General features: G+C 32.9%; 1 protein-coding gene across 2 annotated transcripts; it reads right to left on the minus strand.

Annotated features, from left to right (window-relative positions):
* Positions 1-3,751: 3,751 nt before the first annotated feature.
* Positions 3,752-12,208, minus strand: LOC116143038 (WD repeat-containing protein 48). Of its 2 annotated transcripts, XM_031428451.1 has the most exons (20): positions 12,037-12,208; positions 11,539-11,618; positions 11,117-11,223; positions 10,225-10,383; positions 10,017-10,082; positions 9,829-9,918; positions 9,345-9,650; positions 9,156-9,253; positions 8,827-8,862; positions 8,618-8,738; positions 8,273-8,509; positions 7,774-7,869; positions 7,608-7,673; positions 7,454-7,492; positions 7,205-7,339; positions 6,451-6,812; positions 5,742-5,835; positions 4,781-4,966; positions 4,254-4,374; positions 3,752-4,059 (listed from the first exon to the last, which is right to left on the minus strand). In XM_031428451.1, the coding sequence occupies exons 2-19, from the start codon at positions 11,546-11,548 to the stop codon at positions 4,276-4,278; spliced, it is 2,307 nt and encodes a 768-aa protein (XP_031284311.1). In that variant the 5' UTR covers positions 11,549-11,618; positions 12,037-12,208; the 3' UTR covers positions 3,752-4,059; positions 4,254-4,275. The 2 variants fall into 2 exon arrangements, with proteins under 2 accessions (XP_031284311.1, XP_031284312.1); XM_031428452.1 differs by lacking the exon at positions 11,539-11,618.
* Positions 12,209-13,630: the final 1,422 nt, after the last annotated feature.

The following is a 13,630-nucleotide window of genomic DNA, read 5'->3' on the forward strand; positions in this document are numbered from 1 at the left end:
ATTAATATTTATAATAATAATTATATAATTAAAAAAGTGATGAGAAATTAAAAACAAAATTTTATTCAATGCAAATATTAAACTACAATAACTCAAAATAAAAATTAACACTAATTTAAAAACACTAAAATTAAAAGAAAGTACAACATAAACTAAAATAACAATTTAGTATTTCGATAGATTAGTTTCGGATCCTCTAAGATGGAAGCGTCAACTCCTGAAATTGAAATTGTTGTAGATGAAAATGTCTGATTTTAAAATTCTTTTGCTCGACGTAGACAAATCAAGGATACAGAGGCTTACCATTCTCTTCGAAATGCATTAATTGATCATTTGTGGAAAGAATATACTAATTCGGAAATTCTATCAATATAGAATTTTATTTTTGTGTTGTTGTTGTCTTTTTTCTTTTCTTTTTTTGTATCATTTTATATTAGATATAATGTTTTTCTATATTAACGGTAATTTTTTTATTAAATAAATGTTTAATTTTATTAAATTAGTATAAGTTTTAAAGTAATTATTATTTAATAAAAATATCATTCTTAATGTTTAATTAATATATACAAAAATAATAAGTGAAATAGAATAATTATTGATTCTTATAATAAAAGAAAAAAAGAATATTTTTTTTAATGTAATATTTAGTACAGTGGATTGGAGATGTAATAGTATTTCACACAAAAAATCACACTAATTTAATGCAATGGGTTAGAGATGGTCTAAGTTCTCAATTCTTTGCATAGCTTTTGTCAAGTCCAAATTTTGACTAAATAATAATTTGAAAAAAGCCCTAGAAAGTAATGGCTTTCCTGGTCTTTTCTAGATGTGTTATATACTTCCAATTTTGACGTCTAGAAATAAGAATCAATTAATAAATGCGGCCAGCTACAAGGATTCTGAAAGTGACGAATCCACTCAATTATTTTATTTAAAATATCCTAAATTATTACTTTTAAGTTTTTTATTGTGTTCTTTTTTTAAAAAAAAAAATTTACGTGTTGGGTTTGATTTGTGTGTTTGATGATGAGATTTGGAAGAAGATAATAAATTTTATTAAGGAATTAATAAATAAATAAATAATCCATTATCATATGTCGAATCTCATTTTCAATCACATAAACACATAGAAAATTTAATAGAAATATATTATACATAAATTCAAATAAGAAACTCAAAAATAATATAATTAAGGGTATTTTAGTCTTTTAGTGAAAAAATAAAATGGACTTGTGACTTTGAGAAACCTCCATCAGTGAAATTTTTAATCTCCTTCAAAGATGTATATACTTCCAAGTTGCACTACATATCACCTCTAAACACACAGGAATCAATTAATACTATTTATATTATGCTTCATTTTATTTTTTCCTATGAGATCAAAAAAGTATTAAAAACTCTCTTTGTAATGAGCAAAATCTTTCTACAAATATCTAACAACCCCTTACAAAATTATTAAAAACATGTGATATTTAATACTTTCTTAATGAAACCGATGATTTAAATTCTAAGCAGCGATCTCATGGGAGAAAATGAAATAAACTAATTTATATTACTAAACCAATTAACCTTAAGGGAGCGTTTGGTTAGGGGTTATATCTTATTATTGAGGTAATGTCATCTTATATTACTTAGATTACCACGTTTGGTTGTCAAATAATATAAAATTTTGTTAATCTTCTAAAACCAAAAGTAATTACTATTGGTTATATAGGTGGTAATCTAATTATCTCAATTTTTTTAGGTATTTTAAGATTACTTGTAATGTTAATTTTGTTACAATTTTACCCATTATTAATAAAATTTTTGGGCACAGATGCCCTTATTTTAAAATTAATTTACATAAATTTTCCATTACAATTTTACCCCTAATTAATTAAGTTTTTGGACAGTAATGCCCTTGTATCTAAAACAAATTGTAGGCCCCCCAAGACCACCACCGCTCACTAGCAACCACTACTAGCCGCCGCCACCGAAACGGCACACAACTGAATAAAAGATCTGGTCGAGATTTAGCTATTAACAATGGCCAAAGATCTGACCGTTGACAGGTAGAATCTAGCCGTAGATCTGGCCGAAAATGATCATATCGGCACACGACCAACCAGATTCAGTTGATTGTATGCCATTACAATGACTGTCAACTTTCGTCCGATGGTGGTGGTGGACGGTCGTCTGTCTCTTGGGTGGCTGGGGTGCTTTAGTTAATTTTTAAACTTTTATTGTGGGGTGTTTAGCTAAATTAAGAAATGTAAGGGTAAAAAATTAATCTAAAATAATATTAATAACATTAAAATAGAAGGGCAATTCAATAATCTATATAGCATACTTACCAATTTAACCAAATACATTTCTCTAAACATTCTCAATAACCTATAAAATAATTTATCTTCTCATTAATATAATATTCTCTAAACCAAACGCACCATATTGTACTAAGATTTTTGCAAGTACGAAAAACAAAGTCATATTCAATTATTCATCGAAGCTTAACGAAGGAAAAACAACGACCTAATTGAAAATATCAAAACACATGGGTTGCCATGTATCATAGTCAATTTATAGACATTTGAAGGCTTGAACTTTATTGGGTGGCTGAAGCTGCATGTAAACTTGCAGAAAGTTGGGAAAAACTGGGTGGCTCACATTCCAGTGAAGTTTCTCTTGTTTCCAAGAATTGGCACCCTCCTGGTCGTGGAGTGTTTGTTACCAATCTTAATCGTTTGAACTGACTATTACTCACTTTATTGAAACTTTTTCTATTCCTCCGGTCCCTAAATATAAGTGCTTTTTTATATTTTTTTAAAAAGGCCTTTTGATACTTTAAGAAGGTTTTATGATATTTGTTAGAGATCTTTTGGTAATTTCGAATAATATTCGATACTTTCCAGAGAATCTTACGACATTGGAGATTTAAGACTTAACTATCTCTCTAAGACGTATGAAACTTAGCCACCTCGAAAGTGCTAAAACATTTACGTCTTAGGGGTCAGAGTTACAAATATTCAATAACTATCTCTCAAAGACGTACGAAACTTGACAATTTTAAGTTTGAAAAATAACAATTCCGTCCCTGAAGTTCAGCCTAAGCACCCTTTAATCTTGCAGGATTGTTTAGTAATGTTTCTGTCCCTATCAGTGTCTGTGACATTTTAGTCCGTGCCACTAGCAAACCCCAGGACCAAAAATATTCAACTGAGGGACGAGATTGTTATTGTTATTATCCTTTTCTATGTTTCACTGCCAGTGGCCGACAATAGGTCACACGTGTATGTTCAATTTGTCAAAAACCACGGCCCGATAGCGCCAAGCCATAGAGACAAATTATGAGACAAAGACAACACAAATTATACACTTCCGTATCAACTACTGTCACTACTTCCTTTCAAGTTTCATCATCAACCAAGAGCATCAAATTTTCCAACTATTTCATTGGATCTTATTGCAATCAATATGCCAACTGTCCTTGTAAGAGTAGAGTCAACTCTGGACACCAGGGAAAAAATATATATTTATAAATATGTAAATGGACTAATTCAACACAAATGATTTGCGTCTTATTGCCGAAAAACAAATTTAAAAAAAAAAAAAAAAAAAAAAAACCACCTTCATCATTAACAGGGTTCCTACGAGCAGGTATAGTATCCCACAATACAAATCTACAAGCTTTCAACATCATCTCCTCTAATTTGGTGATCCTCAGGAAAGTATTCAAACTACTTCCCGATAATTCTTTTTTTTTTTTTTTCCTCCCAATCTATTCCCACATGCAAATTCACTGTATAACAACTTTGTAACGTCCAGCAAAAGCTTGCATGTCAACCAGACAAAGATCAAAATTTTTTCATGATATCACCCGCCTAACTAGGAAAATGATTAATGGGATCTTCTTGGCAGGTTCCGATGATGCCCCGAGATTTATCAATCAATTGGTTTACCAAATTTACAAGGACCCACCCACTAGATTACTTCAGATCATCAAAGGCAACCCAGAAGAATCATTTATATAACCCAGTATTTTACACGAGCATAAGCCCTCCATCATAAGCAAAGTCCAGCCTGCGATGACCAATACCAATTGTGCAAACATTAAATACTGCAATGTACTATGGAATTAGCATGGACTCAGCACAGTCATATTTAGCAATCATCGAAAGCAACTGAATATAAGCCTTTGTAGAAAACACTGGCAAAATTATCTTCTGAATTGATTAGCTGGATTCAAGACCCAACAGGAAGTGAAATACACTCACCTTCTTCTCAAATCGAATGTAGTCACTTTCCCTGGACAACTCTGTAATTAAGAACCAAGTCCTCAGGTTTCTTCCATACATATGCCCGCACAGTAGCTAAACTCATCTCTGGGGATAATACCTGGAAAACACGGAAACATATTATAAAACCCAACGAACTTTAGTGCCAACAATCATAAAGGCATAATACACAGTCGTTTATAAATTAAAACCATCAAGAAAAAAAATGTCTAAAATTGTTTAATCTTCTCCGAAAAAGAAACAACTAGTCATATAAATGAAATGGCACTAGATAGCATAAGTATGAGATTAAGAATCTCAGCAGTTTCAACTAAAATAATGATACTTTCTAAGCCTACAGAGATACAGGACCAGGAGGACTCTCAAATGTTTCTACTTTGTAAGTTTCTTTCTCATTTTACTTACTGTATTGCTATCTTTACTAAAACCTCAGCACCAAAACTCCAGGACTAAAGAACACATTGATAGGTTAAAATTACTCAACATCAAAAAAATAATTCACTAGCCTGATTATTGCACAAGATCTCTATCGAAGGTTTAAGTTTTTGCCATGACTTCAAACCAGATCGGAATGAATCTCCCACTGCCGAATGCTGTAATGGGCCTCCAGCAAGACCAGGAAATGTTCCATCAGAATTTACACCATCTGATGGTTTGTCAAAAACCATCTTCTCCACGACATAATTAACAACCTACATAAACATAGCAGTAAAGCCAAGATGATCATGGTCCAAGCAAAAATAACATGGTGGTACAAGGTAATAGACAAATAATATAACACAGCAAGGCATTGTCAACCTAGAGAATGTCTCAGCACATGTATGGAGCTCCTATTCAGGCCATAATACTATCAGAATATTATGGCATCTTCAAAGGTTCATGACCATTTCATTTCAGACTAGACACTATAAAAAGTACTAAGGAATTTAAAAAAAACAAAAAACAAAAAAAGGTCACTTAAGTTGACAAATATAAAGTCTCCAATCCAGATATTGTATAGGCTCTAAGCTCCAAACCTAGTACTAGCATATTAACAACTAAAAAATGCAGTAGAACCTTTTTATACATGCTTGGGATTATTAAACGTAGCCAAGCAGCCTCTCTGCTTCCTGGAGAATATCATTCTGCATCATTCTTATTTAAGTTCCTCCATAAAATATCATTTGTAGGCAGATAATATTAGGGGAAAAAGAAATAACATAGTTATAGCCAAAATACACCAGCACATTCACAACAGCCGCAGTATTAAGTTTAAGAACAAAATTAATGCAATTCTTTTAAATATTTAATGAAACAACAGTAAATGGCATTTTTTTCTCAGATAACAATGCAAGGATATCACATACTTATGAAACAGTAGCATTAAACAGAAACAAATAAAATTCAGAGCAAATACACTTACTTATCCTACAAGAAAGCCACACAAAAGTTTCTAAATTGTGAATGACCATGTTGAAACTAATTTACCTTGTGTATTCTCAATATTCGAGGTGCACTTAATTTCCCCTGTGTCAGGATCTGGACAGCTGAACCTTCACATGGATGCAGATAAAAGCTACACCTGTATAATCAAACATAAACTTTTACTAGAGGCGGAAGACCCTGCTTAACTATAAACTGCTGATAAATCATAAATGATAGCAAGTTTACTAAGGTATCCTAAAAGTCCGATTCCTTATAGCAGCAGCAGAAGAAGAAGAGCTGCCGGAGTCGAATCTTTCATGGCACAACAAGGATTCATGTAGTCATATATTTATATGTCGTTGTAAGAATCACAAAAGCAGACAAGAAATCCATAATAGCAAATACAAAGTAGCCCTTGAAGAAAGCAAGCTATACAACTATGTATGACTCTAGCCTTTACAACACAAACACCGCCCCCCCCCCAAAAAAAAAAACAGGCCTTTGTTTGACCCCCCTCTCCCATATGACGCTTAATAAGAACAAGAGAACCAACTAAATATTCCTTGAAGACAGAGCCCACAATGCTAGGAAATGAAACTTGTCTCATAAATTACAGAGTTCTTCCCATGCTGCATATAATTTCATCAAATGAAATCCCAACTATCACACTTATTATACAAACAGTTTCACATGAGCAAACTTTGTCACAATTTTCCAGACGATTATGAATTAGTGAATAACAAAAAATAAGTTGAAAAAAAAAAAAAATTACTTGGTATTTTCTCTAGGAGGTAAGCGATTATTCAATACACAATCAAGACACCAATAAGGAAAGTCCTTTTCATCTTCAGTTCCATCTAAGTCGGTAATTTTCTTTCTCCATGGACCTCCTTGAGAACCCTCAGTAATTATTGATGGCGGGGAAACAGTTGAAAATTCAAATGGAGGATAAACCATGGAGTCATTTTCAACATTACCATCCACCTCAATTCTTGAATGGGTAAGGCCTCTAGTAGTAATATCCTTCCCAGACAAAACATCCCCATTAGCAGAAGCTTGTGAACCCACTTTCTGCCTTCTTTTGGCCAGCCAATGAGCCAATAAACCTTTGAGCGTTTCCCGAGCCAGATTAACCTGTGGATCGCACAAGTCAATGAAACAAGACTCCTTCAAACTCTAAATAGATTACATATTTTTAGAACTTTTAAATATTCTTTCCAGAAATAGATAAATCTATAAGATTAAAATTATCAAATCTAATTCATTCCAATAATAAGGGGGAGATTCTAGCAAGTTCAAGAACTATTGGAAGTCGACACTAGAACTTTTTTTAAGTTTATTCAGTAGCTGTACACACCTCTACATATTAATTACACATGACTTCAGATATGCGGTGTTGACCTTCATTCGTTGACAAATCTTTAGGAGCTACAGTTTACCCCCTCATTATCAGAATGAATTAGATAAGAAACAAGTATGTTTATTGTTGTCTGTGTGCAGCCATGGTCAACAAGATAAATGTTTACCTTATCATCCTCAGGTTTTCCAGCAATTTGAAGGTCTGCTGAATACATCTCCGCAGAGAAGCATTGTGGCGTGTCCAAATGAACAGACAAACTTCCAAGTCTAGTATCCACAGTGAACCATGCAGGAATGCTTACCTGGAGTGAAAGGGAAATCAACAATAAGATTCAAAACAACATAAACTTAAAAAAATTATGGGATAATTTCCCATGAAACTACAATGCATCATAAAAACAAAACAGTAAACATACCATCTCAAATAATTGTTCCTTTTTCTCCTCAAACGATACCTAAAAGATTGTAATCACATATCATTATAGCAACAATACCATACACCAACAACCAGATAGTTCTAGTGAAACGAAAAAAAATAATGGAAAAATAAGAAGAAAAGCTTCTGGTTACCTTTCCATAGTCCTCAACCACAACACCTCGGGTGATCTCCCATAGCTTTACCAAACCAGCAGTATCCTATCAAAGAGGCACAACATATCAGTTCAAGAAAAACCCAAATGCAAAAGCTAGAATTTTAACATTAACTAGTGTATATAATTGAAAATATAATATTCACCTTAGTCAAGACATGCCTTCGATTATTTAAAATTTCATGCTGCACTATTCCTGGGGTTCCAGGAATTGTAAAGGTCGGTTCTTTATAAACAGGAACCTATGAAAAGGCCAAACCATCAGTACCCAATTATCAAAGTGTATACATATTTATATAACTCTTAGAGAGAGATAATTTATTTGAGCATTACATAATAATCATAAGAAATTCGCATCCAAGCAAAAACAAAATATTGTGAGGACAAGCAATTCAGCGAGCACTTATGGCGAATTGGAGATGAGGAAATAGATATTTATGAACCAATAACACAACAACCTTTGAAACACCAAAACTATCCCCGAGTCCAAAAATCCTCAGCAATCAACCCAAAAATGAAGCCTTAGTGATGGAAAATCCAAGGGACATACAACTTCAAAACTGGGATTTCTAGTGGGAACAGAAGAAATAACAGCATGCAACAGCCACCATTGCACAATGAACAGAGAAGTATAGAATTACTTACAGGGGTAGATCCTTCCAAGGAAACCCTTGCCCTTGAAAAGGACAAATTTCCAGCTAAGAATGAACCACCTCTTTGAAAGACCTTTTGAGGATTACGTCCTTCAGCTGGCCACCTATGAACTGAAGAATCAGTCGTTGCAGCCCATATATTGTCATCATGCAATGCCAGTTGCAGAATGGGGTGTTCCCCAGTGCAAAGCAGGAGAGACTCTCTTGTCGCCAAGTCTGTCAAGTATAACTGAGGAAATATGCACAATTGAGTACCAAGCTATATAATAGAAATTGAGAAAATGAGGGAAGATTTGCTTTTATAATGTCTCCAAGTTTCACAAATAAAGGCACTTACAGAGAGGTCTCTCCCACCACTATAAACATGATTAAATGTGGGGGTGCTTGCAAGTGCCCAAACAGAATCTGTATGTACAGCGTATGAATGCACACATCGCTGTTGACCAAGATCCCATAACCTATGGAGATAAATCCGCAACAATTAAAGCAAGGTCTTAAGCAATTGCATGATTGGGATAACATTAAAGCAATAAAATGACAATCAACCTGATCATAGAGTCAGAGGATCCTGATAAGCAAAACCTGCAAGAATGAAAAGTAAATAAATAAATAAAGGTCAATTATCATATAAAGCCCATCAAACAATAACCCAAAATCTTATTTCAATAGCATTACAAGAAAATCTAACATTAAGAGGCATTGCCCATCAGAAACCCGTCTCTCATGTTACAACATGCATCTGAAGTACATTATCAGCTCTTTGAAAATAGTAGATGAACTATTTGTGACAAATATGATCGTATTACAATAAAATTTAGACCACTAGTATCCAATTATAGCAGATATCATGTAGCAGCAGACTCTATTCAACCAACCTGCCAGTAGAATCTAAAAGCAGAGCTCTAATGTTATCTGTATGCCCTCTTAGCTTCATAGTCTTCAAACCAGTTCTTGGGTCCCAAACACGAACAACCTAGAAGAAGCACGATAACTAAATAAAATTCGTCTCACATACAAACAAGACAACGTCAGAATGCTAAAATGACAATTATAGTTAACCATACCTTCTCAGTTCCACCAGAGACAAGAAGGGTTCCACTATCATTCATAGCCAATGCATAGACAGACTCCTTATGGCCTTTGACAGCAGTAGGTACATATCCATGTGACTGAATTGTGTGCGCAGAGATGCTGTTGCTAGAGCTAATAGTTCGTAAACCTGTTATTGGTAAAGAATTCCCAGAACCATTGACACCATTTGAACAATCTTCCTCCATCACATCGCTTGGTTTTGAAAGTGGAGTAACTGCGGCTTCAATATCCCATACGAAAACCTCCCCACCAAGACCACCAGAAGCAACAAGATTGCTCTAAAATGCATGATACTAAAAGAGGATCAGAAAAATGACTTTGAAAATATAGATATGATATCACAATGAGCAATTTTTGCAACAAAATTGAAATAAAGCTTAAACAACAAGATTTCACTGAGGAACCTTTCTTCAAAGAAGATAATAAGACCCACGAAAAAATTGACATAAAAATTACATTTTTTTCTGCTGCTGCAAGACAAGTAACATAGTCGGAGTGTTGACGCAGAGTCCTGGTACAAGTTCCACCAGACAAGCAATTCCAAGTCTGAAATATCTCAACCCAAAAAACAACAAACCAATCAACAAAAAGCATCCAAAAGAAGCAGATTACAAGACCATCAAATTTTATGAAGATTAACAAACCTTGAGAGTGGTATCTGAAGAGCAGGAAACAAGTGTATTATCACCGGTAATTACAGCATCATTAACCTGCACAGCAATAGACATTCTTCGCATATTAAAAGATAACTAGCAGCTTATGCATTCAAATTAATAACATTCAACCAAAACCCTGACCTATCATACATATAAAGAATTAAAACTACCAAATAACAAATAAATAAATAAGTACCCAGTCAACATGCGACTCCAAAGTAGCAGAGCAGCTAGCAGCATCTTCAGCTAGTGTCCATCTCTTTAGTGTGCCATCTCGGCTCCCAGTGAATAGGTAATTGCAGCCATCAGATGCCGATGACTTGGATACAGCCAAACAGTTTATGCCAGCACAATGCTGCAAGATGAAAATTCCAGATATAGCAGCATGAGAATCTATAACTCCACTACATCGATGAAGTCAATTGCAACTGCTTTCTAGTAAATAAAGAGCTTAAGGTTGAAAAGAAGGTGATACATATACTAAACAATAAGCATAATAAATGAATATGACTGATTTCAGAAAATGGATGGGTCTCACACTTGTATGACTTTATAAGATTTTTATTTGCCACAATAATGCATTTGAATTCCAGTTGTCTTTCCAGTATGAGAATAAAAAGCCAAAAAAAAAAAAGTTACAGCTGTATCAAAAAAATGGCGCAACAAAGTTACCCTCTCACCAGCCACTGACAGAGTGATATTAGAGTTTTATAGTGAATACATCATTAATTAAGAAACACGGATTTATTAAGTACTCAACATAATGATGTGCAAAAACAACATTAGAATATCAGCAACAAATCAGATGCAATTAAATGTTCGTGGTCTGATTCAGAAAAGATGCATTAAGCTCATGCATAAAGAGCACCCATAGAATAACACACCACCACCCAAGTTTATGTGTCCCAAATTACTCCTTCGCAGAAATGAATATAGCATCACTATCTTAACTAAATAGAAAAAAAAAGGGGCAAGTCCCACAAAATGAGAATGTATCTCATTAAAAATGGTAACTAAAACAATTTGGAAAATAAAATAAAAAATAGTGGTGAAAGTAAAAATGAAAGATAAATAATAAATCACTTCACCTTCGTGTCATCAGCATCATTTAACACATATGTCAACCTCTTCTCTTTACGGGGCCGAGTAGAATTGGAGTTGTTACCCGCACTACCCACCCGGTGCATTGCAACTCCTTAAACAAATATCAATAAACAATAAGTCAACAACCAGTAGTCACAAACTAATTCCTTTCAGCTGAAAAAACAAAGAATCAATATTTTTGCTTTATCACTTGAACAACAGACCCATCATAACCATGGTAGTAATAAAAATATACGTTATAACATCATATGTCAAATCCTATATTTACTTCCACCAAAAAGATGATAAAACATCAATCAGTCCGTGAATTCTTCAAACTCAATCAAAATGCCTTAATAACACAGCTGGCAATTTAATCTTTCATTTTGTTTCAGTAGATAAAAAGTCTGGAATCAGCAACAAATACCTCCGTGCATAATTAAGGAACCAGATTCTTTATCTTTTGGTCCTTTCAAACTGATTTCATACTAAATCCAAATGAAAACCCTAAGCAACAAAACAAAACAAAAGAAAATAGATGAAGCCATGTTGTCCAAAATGCACCCAATAGATTATCCATCCATAAAAAATAAAAAAAAATAAAAAGAAGAAGAAGAAACAGAAGATATAGTGAGAGACGTCAATAGGTAGCAATCTACAATCGCACTTTATCGATTTTGACAATAACAACAAACCAAACGACAATCACGATAGTCTTGAAATTACTAGCATCATGAAAATGCAATCGAAACCCTAAAATTAAGTGAGAAAATGAAAGAAATTAATGAACCTAATGCGACGTAATGAAATCAACTCAAAACTCAAAGCAAGGGTGAGAGCAGTAAATTCAATGATCGCCAAACATTCACAAAACTATAACAACAACAAACAACAGTACAAATAAATTAAATAATAATTAACTTACCAGTGTTCTGATATATCAATTGGAGGACAAAATTGAAGATAAACCCTAGAAATGGATACGTACTGATACGCGTCTGTTTGTTTAGAGAGAAAAGAGAAGAGATTGGGGACTTTAAAAATAAAAAATAAAAATAATAAAAACAAAAACAGATTGAAGAACTGAACAGGAAAGTGAAAGTCAAAAGCCTCTTATTATGAAAAATTATATATATTAAATATTAAAATTTATGAAAATTGAAAATAAATAAAAAACTAAAGAAAGCCTTATCTAACTGTCATTACAGACGAAACGATGTCGTTGAGGTTTTTTGACTTTTTCTGGATAGGTTTTTTATTTATTTTGTCTGTAGTTGAAGGCTTTATCTAATTAATTGTAATTGGCAAATAACATAATAAAATTTTGTCCAAAAATTTAATTTATTTTGTGCTTATATATATAAGGATTGTAAATATCTTAAAGGCACAAATATAGAGTGAAGTCGCACGCACGGATCTTACAATGAGCTTATTATTAGAAAATGTCAAAAAGCTTTTCCTTTTACTTATTTTTATAATGTTTTAGTTAAAATTAAAATAGATATTATTTTGGAAACAAATATTACCCAAAACGGTGCTCGGATAATGATTTTAAAATATTTTACAAATTAAATTAAAGATAATACCTAATTAAGCAAAATGAATTAACCATATAGATAAGTAATTAGCATTGGCTTACTCATATAATAAGAATAAAATGTTATTATGAATTTATATTAATATTATTAAATCTTAAATTAAATTTCAAAGCATTGATTGGGGCTAAAATTTATTATATCACATAAAAGAAAATTATTTATTTACCAAGAAAGACTATTAGTTGTGCTTGTCAACAACCTTGTTCTCATTAATGAACCTTGCATCTATACGTCATAGCATTTAAATTAAAAGCATTTTCTTTTTCTATTTTTTATTTAGATTTATAAGGTGCAAACGGAAGGTAAAACAATCGAGTCGAGTCGAATCGAGTATCTAGCTTGTTGAATTTGATTCGATTGTTGTCGTATCGAAATTCGAGTTCGAATTTGAGTCTGACCGAGCCTAAGAAATCAAGTTGAACTCAAACTCGATACTTGAAATTCGAATTCAAGCTCGTACAATCGAATTTTAATCAAGTTTAAGCGAACTTTTCGAGCTTAACCGAACTTTTCGAGTCGAGTTATATTGTAATCGAACTCGAGCTCAACTCGACTATTGTTGAGCTGAGCTCAAGCTGCTTGTGAGCGGCTCGGCTCGATTTTTACCCCTAGTGTGGACGTTCATATTTTCTCAAGTTCCCATAAATAATAATAATCACTAAGAAATAAAATTTTACCATTTTTCAATAAAAATTTATTTAAATTTTTTATCAGGTGTTGGTTGGCGATAATGGTTATATATATAGTTTCTTTTTTCTTAAGTAACTATTAGAATTTATTTTCTTTTAATTTTCTCTTTTTTCTTTTTGGGTTGCTATATTATGGGTGTTGATCTAATGATAAGATAAATTATATTAATTAAACCGTTTTTGGGTTTAAATTGAAGACCCTTTTTTTTTTTTTTTTACTAATTACTCTCAC

This window comes from Pistacia vera, unplaced genomic scaffold, assembly GCF_008641045.1.
Source record: "Pistacia vera cultivar Batoury unplaced genomic scaffold, PisVer_v2 Contig425, whole genome shotgun sequence".
Taxonomy (NCBI): domain Eukaryota; kingdom Viridiplantae; phylum Streptophyta; class Magnoliopsida; order Sapindales; family Anacardiaceae; genus Pistacia; species Pistacia vera.